The 11,767-nt window shown below is 44.8% G+C and overlaps 1 protein-coding gene across 1 annotated transcript in view; it reads left to right on the forward strand.

The window, feature by feature from the left end:
• PROSER1 (proline and serine rich 1) overlaps window positions 1-8,627 on the forward strand; it is a 28,181-nt gene extending 19,554 nt beyond the window's left edge. Inside the window, exons 10-13 of the mRNA XM_027973600.2 lie at window positions 650-694; window positions 4,113-5,778; window positions 6,437-6,587; window positions 7,170-8,627. Coding sequence (XP_027829401.1) covers window positions 650-694; window positions 4,113-5,778; window positions 6,437-6,587; window positions 7,170-7,292 — 1,985 coding nt within the window. The 3' untranslated portion in view covers window positions 7,293-8,627. The remainder of the gene's footprint in view (window positions 1-649; window positions 695-4,112; window positions 5,779-6,436; window positions 6,588-7,169) is intronic.
• The last annotated feature ends 3,140 nt before the right edge of the window (window positions 8,628-11,767 follow it).

Below are 11,767 nucleotides of genomic sequence, written 5' to 3' on the forward strand. Positions count from 1 at the left end.
TGGCTTAGTGAGAGGGGTCCTTTCCCATGGGGCTGGAGAGGGTGTGCCTTAGGCTACTGGTTTCATGGGCTTCAAGTCAGCCTCAGCTCGGGCAGTTCCCCCTGACATCTCCTAGCATGGGGCCTTTTCTAGAACTGAGTACAGCAGTGGACAGAGCCACTTTCTCTCCATTTGCTTGGTGACACACCCACCTTGTGAGATTGGCCCCTTGAGCAGCAATGGATTCTGCCCTCAGCGTTCACCTCCCCCTTCCAGGTCTCCCCTGCATTGTAGGCAGCGGTGCCCAGCAGTGCTTGTCCGCTTAGCCTCCTGTCTGCACTCCTACTGCACTCCCTCCTAGAGGCACACGAGGCCTTCCACCATCTCTCCTAAAAGCCTTCTTAAATGAATCTGTGAAACAACAGTGTTTGCTTAAAGCCCAATATGGAGACGTGGTGGGGACAATTGCTCATAATCCTTGCAGTCTTGGTATAGTTACTACTATGATTTTTATTTCCTTTTTTTTTTAATAGGCATATGTTGTTTTTCCTAACACAGTATACATACATATTCTGGATTGTTTTTCTTTTACCCCAGTCTCTGATGATTATGGTGGTGCATAATTTGATTAAAGCCGGAAATCAACTTTTATTTATTTATTTTCTCATAGAGAATGAAGACCTCTCCAGTCAGTCAAAACCTACACAGAATCAAGGTAAACACCAAATTTGATGTCTGTCCTGGCTGCCTGCTCTGTTTTTCACTGAGATCAATTTGAGTTTGAGTGTATTTGAAATCTTTATGATTTAGGGAAAATTCCTGGTTAAAAAATTTAATTAATCGATGCTTGCTAAAAGTGACTGAAGAGTGATACATTTTATTTAAAAATAAAATTTTAATAGTGCTACATCTTATACACATAGCATGCAATATATAAAATATAGTCTATAAAATGTCTCTCTTATAGAATCATCTAAGAAAGCTTTAAAATCCATATTAACTGGATTTAAAAATAACATACGTCTCTGTGTGCTGTTTGTAAAACTCTGAAGCCGTCTCAGTGCTATGTGGCATTGTATCTGCATTCACTTTACATTATATGATATTCGAAGCCTCATTCTTTAAAATATATAAACAACATTTCTTTTTGATAAAATCCCTTTTTTGACAAATGCTGTGTCAGATAGATTTTTTAGACTTAATTATTTCAATAAGTATTCGGAATAGTGTAATTTAACGTAAGGAAAGAAGAAAGAGTTGAAGAAGGGGCAGCAGAGCAGGCAGCGCAGTCAGCAGGTGAGGGTGAGGCGAGGCCTCCACGTGGCAGCGGTTCTGTGACAGTTTCCCCTCCCTGTAGTGGAGGATATGTGTGCTCAGGAAAGAGGTGCTCTCTGCTGTGAGACAAAACCTGGGACCAGTTCTTACGTAGCAGAGTAGCACATGAATCTGATCATCACAGTGCACGGGTAGGAATCTTGGTGGGAGAATTCCATTCCCCGAGAATGTGTGGAAACAGTGCTTTTTACATGGTAATTTCTAAGGCAGTAGCATAGCAGGGAGGAAAGGGCCCTAAGTGAGACGTCAGGACATAACTGTGTGATCTCTGGTGCCACCTGGCTTTGTCACCTTAAGCAGCCGATTTAGCTTCTAGCAAAGGGGGGTGAAGGAAACCTCGGCCTTTATGCTCAGCTTTGTTAATAGATCCGTTTTTGAAGAGAATAAACCGTCAGCACCTTTTTTAGGAAGAGCACATTTTGCTTTTCCCTTGCTGTGTTATGTTAGCATGCTTAAGATTGTGTTTCCTTTTTGAACCATATTAAGAAACAAACAAGTATAGTGCTTAAGCACACAAGTATGACAGACCTTGCTGAAGTCTTGGTTGTGTCACTTCATAGCTGCATGACCTTTTTATCATCATCATTGTTATCACTGTGGTGAGATCTCTTATTGAGATCTACCCTTGTAGCCAATTTTTAAGTACACATTATAGTATTGTTAACTGGAGGCATGGTGTTGTACAGCCAATTTCTAGAACTCACTCATCTTGCATAACTGAAACTTTACGTCCTTTGAACACCACTCAATAGCTGCATGATCTTTTAACAAATTACTTAATCACGCTAAGCCTGAGACTGCCCATCTATAAAATGGGGGTGTTAGTGCCTGTCAGGGTTCTATGAGGACAAATGAAATGACAGGTGTAAAGTAATTAGCACAGGACCTAACATACCGTGTTTTGTGGTTAACAACCACATTAGATGGCAGGAAAGTGGATTCCCATGGTGTGGTTTTGGGGGGTGGGGGGGTCCACTTTTGTTTCATTCCATTTTGACTGCAGGCACTGTGATTAATAGTGCATGGCTTTTGTGTTATTATACGTAAAGATCTCCAACAGAGGTTGCTATAAAGAACACTGTGGGACAGCTTGGCTTTCCCTTGCCATCTGTCATTAACTACATGGTCCTCAGCATGAAGTTAAATAAGACAGGGAATTCTCAAATGTTTTCCCCACCAGATGTTTCCCAGCCAATGTTAACCTAAATCATTTTTTGGTATATTATTTACAAACACAAAACTAGGCATATATTCCTTGTGCTTCTAGTTCTTATAAAACAAATGGAATACAGAGCTACAAACCTATTTTCATATGTACTCTCAATTTAAAATGATAGTGATTTTCTTGAAACTATCATGATATGAATATGGTATGAACTAAGATCTTGTGTGGAGAAGGCAATGGCAACCCACTCCAGTACCCTTGCCTGGAAAATCCCATGGACAGAGAAGCCTGGTAGGCTACAGTCCATGGGGTCCCAAAGAGTGACACAACTGAGTGACTTCACTCACTCACTCACCCACAGATCTTTTGAGTTTAATGTTTATATATTTATGTTTTGCTATCTGTCAATTCTCCTCCCATACTGATTATCTAAAACAGCTGTAAGATTTGTTCAGCCCTGTGTAGCACCCTTTGGCCATCACTGAGCACAAACGTATTATGTGGGTGTGGGCTTCCTCTATTCTTTTCCTGTGGTCCCTTCTCTATCCGTGATTAACACAGTGCGTCACTTTATGGACCATGTCAGCTTCCCTATGTCCAGAGTCCTTGTCACGCATAGATTTAAAAAGTGAAGTCTTAGCCCACGAAAAGGTCTTTCATTTGGCTATCACTGCAAAGGGGACATTCTCTGTTTACAGCTGAAACAGACTTCAGTGTGAATATAGCGTGGACGGTAGTTGTCATCATGACATTGCCTACCTAAGTCTTGCATTCCGTTTGGCACCAACAAGATCAGAAGCTAAGGTTTTCATTAATTGATTCAGGAGGGAATCCCAGGCATTCCCAAAATGCCTGTATTATTTGTAGAGTTTATCACAATAAAAGTACTGTAGCAAACTCTAGAAGTGTTGAGAGTAAGTCCTTCGGTGGGTTTGAGAACTGTAGCTGAAGTAATCGTGAGGTGTCCAGTGCAGCAAACACTTACTAAACACATAAATGCCAGGCACTGGGCTAGGTGTGAAGACTAAAGAGGAACTTGAAATGGCTTTTGCCCCTAAAGCCTAGGACAAGCCAAGTAAAGTTAGAGGTTAAAAGGAGTCAGTATGAGAAAGTGCTTGGGGGAAAATCTGCAGAGATTGGTAATTAACTCACACCCTGGCAACCAAGAATGCTACAGAGATGGCCTGAGTATATTCGATGACCTTGGGTGCCTCTAGAGGGGTCGATGTCCTGACAGCTCTTAAGAGAGGGAATGACTTGTCATACTACTCTGGACAAGTAGCCTGAGAGAGTGAGCACGCCAACACTAATCACAAAATAAATTCTTTGAATTTTTTTTTTTAAATTGGGAAGCTATGAAAGGCAAGTTTTATTTGCTCACTGTCAAGGCTTCCTCGCTGTGAAAGGGAAGGCGGTGCGGATCAGAGTCCAGAACTCTGCAGGATCTAACCGAGGCTGCCTGGTGAAAATGGAATCCAGCAAAGTGTACACTTCAGTAGCCTCTTAAACCTGTCATTGATTTTTCTTTGACATGTTAAATATCACATAAACTTTCATCCATTTTCTTTTGAGTTAACATTTGAACTCTCAGCCGTGATGATCACCTCTTGCCTCTCCTCCTCTCCCACCGCAGCATTCTCCACCCCGGCCAGTCAACTCTTTGCCCCGCATGGCTCCAATCCCTCCACACCCGCTGCAACTCCAGCTCCTACCGCTTCCCCGGTCAAGGCAGGAACTCATCCGTCAGCGTCGGCCACCGCCAGCCTCCCAGGGATGAACTTGGCGAATACCGTCCTTCCTGTGTTCCCGGGGCAGGTCTCCGCCGTTCACCCGCCCCAGCCGATGACGCCGAATCCCACGGTGATCAGGACGCCTTCGCTGCCGGCCGCCGCAGTGACCTCTGTCCACAGCACCACGGCCACGCCCGTTCCTTCCGTGTTTTCTGGCCTCGTTCCCCTGCCGGGGCCTCCCGCCCTCCCGGCCCCGGCCCCGCAGGCCACGGCTGCGCCTCGGGCCACCCCGGCTTCCAGTGAAACGTTCACCAGCCTCCCCTTCCCCGCTGCCTCTACCGCTGCCGCCGCCGCCAACAACCTCAACTCCGCTTCGCTGTCGTCGGTTTTCGCAGGGCTGCCCTTGACCCTGACGCCGGTGTCCCAAGGCGTGTCCAACCCGACTCCCTCCGTCATCGCCGGGGGCTCGGCGCCCGGTGTCGCCTGTCCCCTGGGTGTGAACAGCCCCCTCCTGTCCGCCCTGAAAGGCTTCCTGACGTCCAGCGATACCAGCCTCATGAGCTCCTCCGCCCTGCCCTCCGCGGTGACCAGCGGGCTGGCCTCGCTGTCCTCCCTGGCCAACCAGGGCGCCGACGCCCCGGGCTCGGCCCCGAACAAGGGCTACGGGCCACCGCAGGCGCCCACGCCGGGCCTGGCGCTGTTCCCCGGGCTGCCCTCGCCCGCGGCCAGCGCGGCGGCCTCCACGCCGCCCGCCCTGCCCGCGCCCGCCGCCCCCTCCTCGGCCTCCTCGGGGCCGGCCGCGGCGGGCTGCGGCTCCGCGGCCGCCCACCCGCACGGCCCCGCCACCCCCGCCGTCACCACCCTGCCCGTGGTGGTCAAGACGGAGCCCACCAGCCCCACGCCCTCGGCCTTCAAGGGCCCGGCCGCCGCGGGCGCGCTGGGCCTTTCCGGGGCGCTGGGCCGGGCGTACCCCGTGGCCTCGGTGCCCGTCAGCCTGCCGTCCTGCCTTAACCCCGCGCTGCCGGGCCTCCCGGGGCTGAGCGCGCCCCTGACGGGCTCGAGCGCCCTGCCCGCCCTGCCCCTGGCCCCGCACGGCTCCTCCACACCCATCACCCCAGTCTTCACCGCCCTGCCTCCGTTCACGTCCCTGACCAGCAGCTTCCCTCTGGCCGCCACCCCAGCCCTCAACCCCCCGGCCTCCGCGCCCGCTGCCCCCGCCGCCTCCACCTCGGCGGCGCCCCCGCACCCCGGCTCCGGCTCCGCGGCGCCCGCGCTCCCCGGACTCTCAGCCCCAGCGCCCGCCTCTGCGGCCGCGGCCTTCCCCCTCAGCCTGCCGGCCGCCGTGCCCTCACTCTTCTCTGTGGCCCAGGGCCCGCTGCCGGCCTCGGCACCCTCCTACCCCGGCTTCTCCGTCTCCAGCGCCCCTGGGGCCCCCGCGCTGCCCGCCTTCCCGGGGCTACAGCCGCCCGCCACTGGTGCCGCCACCGCCCCGTCGCCAGCGCCCGTCCTCCCGGGCTTCGCCTCTGCCTTTAGTTCCAATTTCAACTCTGCTCTGGTTGCGCAGGCCGGGTACGTGCATGGTCTGGAGAGACGGGAGATGGTTCTTCACACGACTGATCGTGCGTGATCTTGAAGTCGTTCAAATGAGTCAGAAGCGAATTGTTGGCGCAAAATTATCTTTTTCTGGGCCGACACTTAAAAGGGCTTGAAATGTTTCTCCTAACATGTTTCTTTTTGAGATAAATGTATAAACTATCAATGCCTGCAGGGATTCCCTGATGGCTCAGACAGTAACGAGTGTAATGCGGGAGACCCAGGTTCTGTCCCTGGGTCAGGCAGATCCCCTGGAGAAGGAAATGTCAACCCCCTCCAGTATTCTTGCCTGGAGAATCCCATGAACAGAGGAGCCTGGCCCAGTACAGTACATGGGTCACAAAGAGTCGGACAGGACTGAGTGACTTCACTTTCACTTTCTTTCAGATAACTTTAAGATTTGCATTTGGTGATTTAAAGTTGACAAAACAGCAAAACGTAAACTCACTGAATTCAGAATAGCCTTAATAATGGAAAGTAGGTTTTACATCAGTGCGTGAAACCTTATTTATAGTTCCCTACAATAGAGAATTTCTAGGGTGTTTTTTAACATCTTAAGATAGTATTTGACAGATGTAGAAGCAACAGCTTTTATATCTGTCTTGCATGTTGACCCATTCTCTCTGTGTTTCAGCTTATCATCTGGACTTCAAGCTGCAGGCAGTTCAGTTTTTCCAGGCCTCTTGTCCCTCCCAGGCATCCCGGGATTTTCCCAGAATCCCTCACAGTCATCCCTGCAAGAATTGCAGCATAATGCAGCCGCACAGTCAGCATTGTTACAGCAGGTGAGCAGCCCTGCCTGGAGCAAATAAGGATGGCAACAGGTGTAACATAGCTTCTGTAGTGATAACCTTGCAATACAGATAGTGGTATTCCAGCACTGACCCAAAGTGGCTCTTAGCAGAATGTCTGGAGATTTGATGACTAATTCCCTCCCCCAAATCTACAAATTATCCTTGTTTTCCCTCAGGAGAGTAACAAAGGCGGTAGAATATATTCATCTGTGTGTTTTTTTTCTGCTTAGAGACTTTCAAATCTCAGTCTGGAGATTTTTACATACAGAATCTTTAGATGTAACAGTTAACTTTTAGCTTGTCGTCTTTAGTTAAAGCTAAAGACCGTGGAGGCACATTTTCTCCAGAAAACCTATTCTTTTTTTAAAGGATGTTAAACAGTTTAAAGGCATTTCTACGCACCTCTACCATCTGAACTAGTCTGAATGTTTCTTAAAAATTTCAGGAGACTGAACAGACTTACCTTGCCCCAGCATTTTGTTTTTTCTTTAAAAAAAGTGGGACTGGCCAAAGCAAGCACAGGCCTGGTGGGATTTGGCACTCTGCTCACCTGTGCACTCTTCTTTCCATCAGGTCCACTCGGCGTCAGCTCTGGAAAGCTACCCAGCTCAGCCGGATGGGTTTCCTAGTTACCCTTCAGCACCAGGGACACCGTTTTCTCTGCAGCCAGGGCTGTCTCAGAGTGGGTGGCAGTGAATACACTTTAACGCATATCATCCTGAAGAGCAACATCAATGTCAGAATTGCCCAAGGACCCCAGACTTGCCCAAGGACTGCAGCGAAGTGTCTAACAAATGTGAAGTCGGCCAGAAGTCAGGAAATGAGGCTAAAGGATGATCCTGGGGAAACTGTGATAAGAGTTTAAAAAAAAAACAACACACAGTTGCATTCTTTAAAAATGTTTTTAAGTGTGGACACTCCCCTATGTAAATATATTGATGACAAATTGTACAGAGAATAGTATTTTAAAAAGTGTTTGGGGACTTTTCACCTGCACCCTGTGACATTTTGAACGGTGTACATGAGTGGTGTAGGGGGACTACTAGAGAGGATGTCAAACTCTTTATAGCCGAATACAGCCTTAACTCTGCCTGTACAGCACCCACTGACAGAAGTAATGGTCGTGCCTCAGACTTACGGGTTGCATGTGGCCCTGGGGGAGTTACCACCCTTGATACGGTTGAGTGGTTCCTATTAGCATCGCTGGAACTCAGTATCCATACTCCAGATATATCCACAAAAGGGAACTTGAGACCCACCATTATTTTTAACCCCTGACATTAACAAACATACATGTACTGCTGAATTTAACCCAATGTATTTCAGGTAAGTGAAAATGGTGCTTCATATAGTCCTTAGAATGACTTTCAGGTGTTTTCAACTAAAAACATATATATATATATATATATATATACATATATATATATATATATATATCTCCAGAACTACTTTCTTACAGAAATACAAGTAAGGCCTGTGATAATTTGCCTTCAAAACATAGTTCTTAATCTCAGCAGTATCCAAATGTGAGTGAGGAACATTGGACTGACCCTTGGGCCACCGCTATTACTCATTGTACTCTGGAAGCTCTTGGTGAATGTTTACAATCATGGGATGTAGTATTTCTGTTTGTACTTAGAATCAAATGCTTATCTAAAATAATGATGAGACAACAGATAGAGAAGACTTTGCTCTGTTAGTAAATACGCAGTGTGTACTCTACTTAAGGACCTGTGGTAGTATAACATTATTGAATGTCATTAATTTAAGTAAAATAACTGCCACATTCAGGGGGATCGGGGGAGTAGCAAGAATGATTTCCAATCCTGTGATTAAAAGTATAAACTATAGAATCTACTGTAGTACATTTCAGCATCTAGAAGTTTTACTTTTATAAAAACGGTGTCTAGAAGATGTTGCTAATGTATTTTCCTTCAACATGGGGAACAAACTTTTTAAGTATATTAATAAATATTCCTGTATGGTCAGTTTTTAACAATTTTTTAAAATAAACTTTATGGATATAACATATTTTATGTGTTTTATTCAGCGCTTGGATAAGTATTTGAAGTTTTTATCTTGGAGCTAATATATAGGACATATTTGTCTGAATTTAGTTGGAAGTCAATGTCTGCTACTGATGCTCACTTAACACCTCATGTGAAAGTTGAAACACACAACTAACACTTGAAACAGGCTGTTTATGGCTTTAATTATCTTCCAGCACAGATTAGAAGTTATCGTTTGTTCTTTTTGAGTCTACACTTTGTGTGTGTGTGTGTGTGTGTGTGTGTGTGTGCGTGTGTGTGTGTGCGTGTGCGCGTGCGCGCGCGCTCGCACACGCGCATGCTCAGTCACTCAGTAGTGTCTGACTCTTGGTAACCCCATGCACTGTAGCCCGCCAGGCTCCTCTGTCCATGGGATTTTCCAGACAAGAGTACTGGAATGGATTGCCATTTCTTCCTCCAGGGAGTTTTCCCAACCCAAGGATCAAACTTGTGTGTCCTGCATTGGCAAGCAGATTCTTTACCACAGCGCCACTGGGAAACCCTCATATAATTGATGAAGTTTAATCTTAAGCTTTACACTTGGCTTGCTAGATGGGTCTCCTCTGCATTTATAAAGTAGTGTCCCAGAATTTTAGGAAAGACTTAACACCAAATCAAGTTTAATGAGCCTTTTTTGTTTTTAAAGGTAACAGAATAGTAGGTTCAGTTAACACGTGAAATAATGGACAATATTAGGTAAGTTGAGAAAAAAGATCAAAGTTAAACATATCCCCAGGGTCCTTGTACTCAGGAGGGACTTTACGATAAATTTTTAACTTTTAAACTTTATGCCCAATAAAATTTTATGATAAGGGTTAAAAGTTGTGTTTTCAACTCCTAATTGGTGAGGAGGAGAAAATAGAATAAGAAAAAATCGTCCAGAAAGAAAGCACAGAAAAGTGGAAGAAATAAGCACACAGTAAGGTGTTAGCTCTGATTGCCTATGTGTTGGTTTCACAACAGTGGAGACAAAAGGAAGAAGCAGGCTCAGATGGTTTTACAGGCAGGTTCAACTGAACAGACTCTTCCAAGAAAAGAGAAAAACTCTCCTCAACACATTCTTATAGACCATTATAACCTTGAAACAAAAACTGAGGCTAGAATAGTATGAAAGAAAAATGTAAGTCAACCTTTTTCAAGTAAAGAGTAAAACATCAAAATATGTGCTACGTATGAAAAAGAAAGGGAAGTCGCTCGGTCGTGTCCAACTCTTAGTGACCCCGTGGACTGTAGCCCACCAGGCTCCTGCGTCCATGGGATCTCCCAGGCAAGAATCTGGAGTGGGGTGCCATTTCCTTCTCCAGGGGATCTTCTGGACCCAGGAATTGAAGCCAAGTCTCCCACATTGCAGGCAGACTCTTTACCATCTGAGCCAGCAGGGAAGCCCCATGTGCTACATATACAGAGCATTATTCTTAAACAATATGATACACCACAACAAGTTGCATTTACATGAGGAGTGCAAGGATAAAGTAACATAGTCTAAAAGTGTGAGACTTCCTGGTGGTTAGTGGCTAAGACTCCACACTCCCAATGCAGGGGCGGGTTTGGTCCCTGGTCAGGGAACTAGATCCCAGATGCCACAACTAAAGATTTGGCGTGTCTCAGTGAAGACTGACAACCCCAAGGGCTACAACTAAGACCTGGGGCAGCCAAATAAATATTTTAAAAAAGAAATCTAAAAGTGCAGTTCAACACATTAGCAAGTAGAGAAAAAATTTTCTCAGTTTCTCTTAAAAAAAAAATCTGATAAAACTTAATCACCATAATGTTTCACATACACACAGCAAACTAGGAAAAGGAGAAGACTATCAGGTAAAAGGAATTATAAAAGTATAACACACACACTTTTTAATTATGCAAATTAGAAATATCCTTTTACAATCAGAGACTGATCAAGTAAAATGCATTTCCTCATTTTGCTAGCATCCTAGCTAGCATAGGAAGGTACAGAAAAAGAAGTAAAAGGTATAATTATTGGAAAGAAATATATTGCTTACTGAGATTTACAGATAGTTATATTCAAAAGTCAATCGCAGTTTCAAATATGAGCAACAGCAGAAAATCACTGGATCTCCAAAGAAGTCCTATATGTATATTATTTTAAAAGCTTTAAAAGCGAGAGAACACAATTACAGATTGTGGTTATAGGGAGGTGGGGTGAGACTTAGGCAAGAATATTCAAATAGCTTATGGTGTTGGCAATGTTCTTGTTCTAAGGTTGGATGGTATATTCATTGTTCATTTTATTCAATAAATATACACGTACATGCATGATATATAATTGTATATATTATTGTAATAATACTGTATGTATTATTTCACATGCATCATAACATTTGCATAATTAAAATGTCTATCCAATAAAATAGTTTCTAATGGGTAGACTATTCTGTGGGCTGGGTGTTCAGGTAGATCCCTTTTGTGCTCCAAGGAAAATAAAATTTAGTGCTTCAGGATACATTATCCTGTCTGTCAAAAGTATGAATAGAAATTAGACTTAAAAACTTAGCTGTCCTATGCGGGGAATATTGCCAATATTTTGAAATAAATGTAGAAAGAAGCCTTTAAAGATTGTATATAAATTTAAAATTTTTAATTAAAAGAGTGAAGTATATAGCTGTGCTACATGTGAAATAGTGCCAATTTTTATAATAATTATAAATGGGAAGTAACTTTAAAAATTTTTATTAGCAATCAAAATTTCTTTAATTAAAAAAAAAATAGCTGTTCTCATTTCAGGACTTTCCCTAGCTAAGGAACTGACAGAATGAAAGTTTAGAACCACAGAAAAATCTTCATCAGAAGTATGTTACTGCAATTCTCAATCTGAAGGAGAGAAAATTCCATGAACTGGCACACAAGGGTTTCTATTTTAAGCAAAGGAAGAGGAAACATTGTAAATAGTCTAATGTTTCATTCCTTTCCTGAGACTCTTGGTTAGGGACTCAGCTTGTCCTAAATGTTTCTTAGTTGTTAAAATCATTCTTGCTTGCCTGAGATATTGGAAACATTTTGCAGGAAGAAGAAAAACAGTTGCTTAGTCATCTTCCAAGGGCAATGTGTTTGCCCTAAGTACTCTGGAGGCTCTCTACAGCTCCCACCAGGGAATAATTATTGTTA

This window comes from Ovis aries, chromosome 10 (genome assembly GCF_016772045.2).
Source record: "Ovis aries strain OAR_USU_Benz2616 breed Rambouillet chromosome 10, ARS-UI_Ramb_v3.0, whole genome shotgun sequence".
Classification (NCBI taxonomy): Eukaryota; Metazoa; Chordata; class Mammalia; order Artiodactyla; family Bovidae; genus Ovis; species Ovis aries.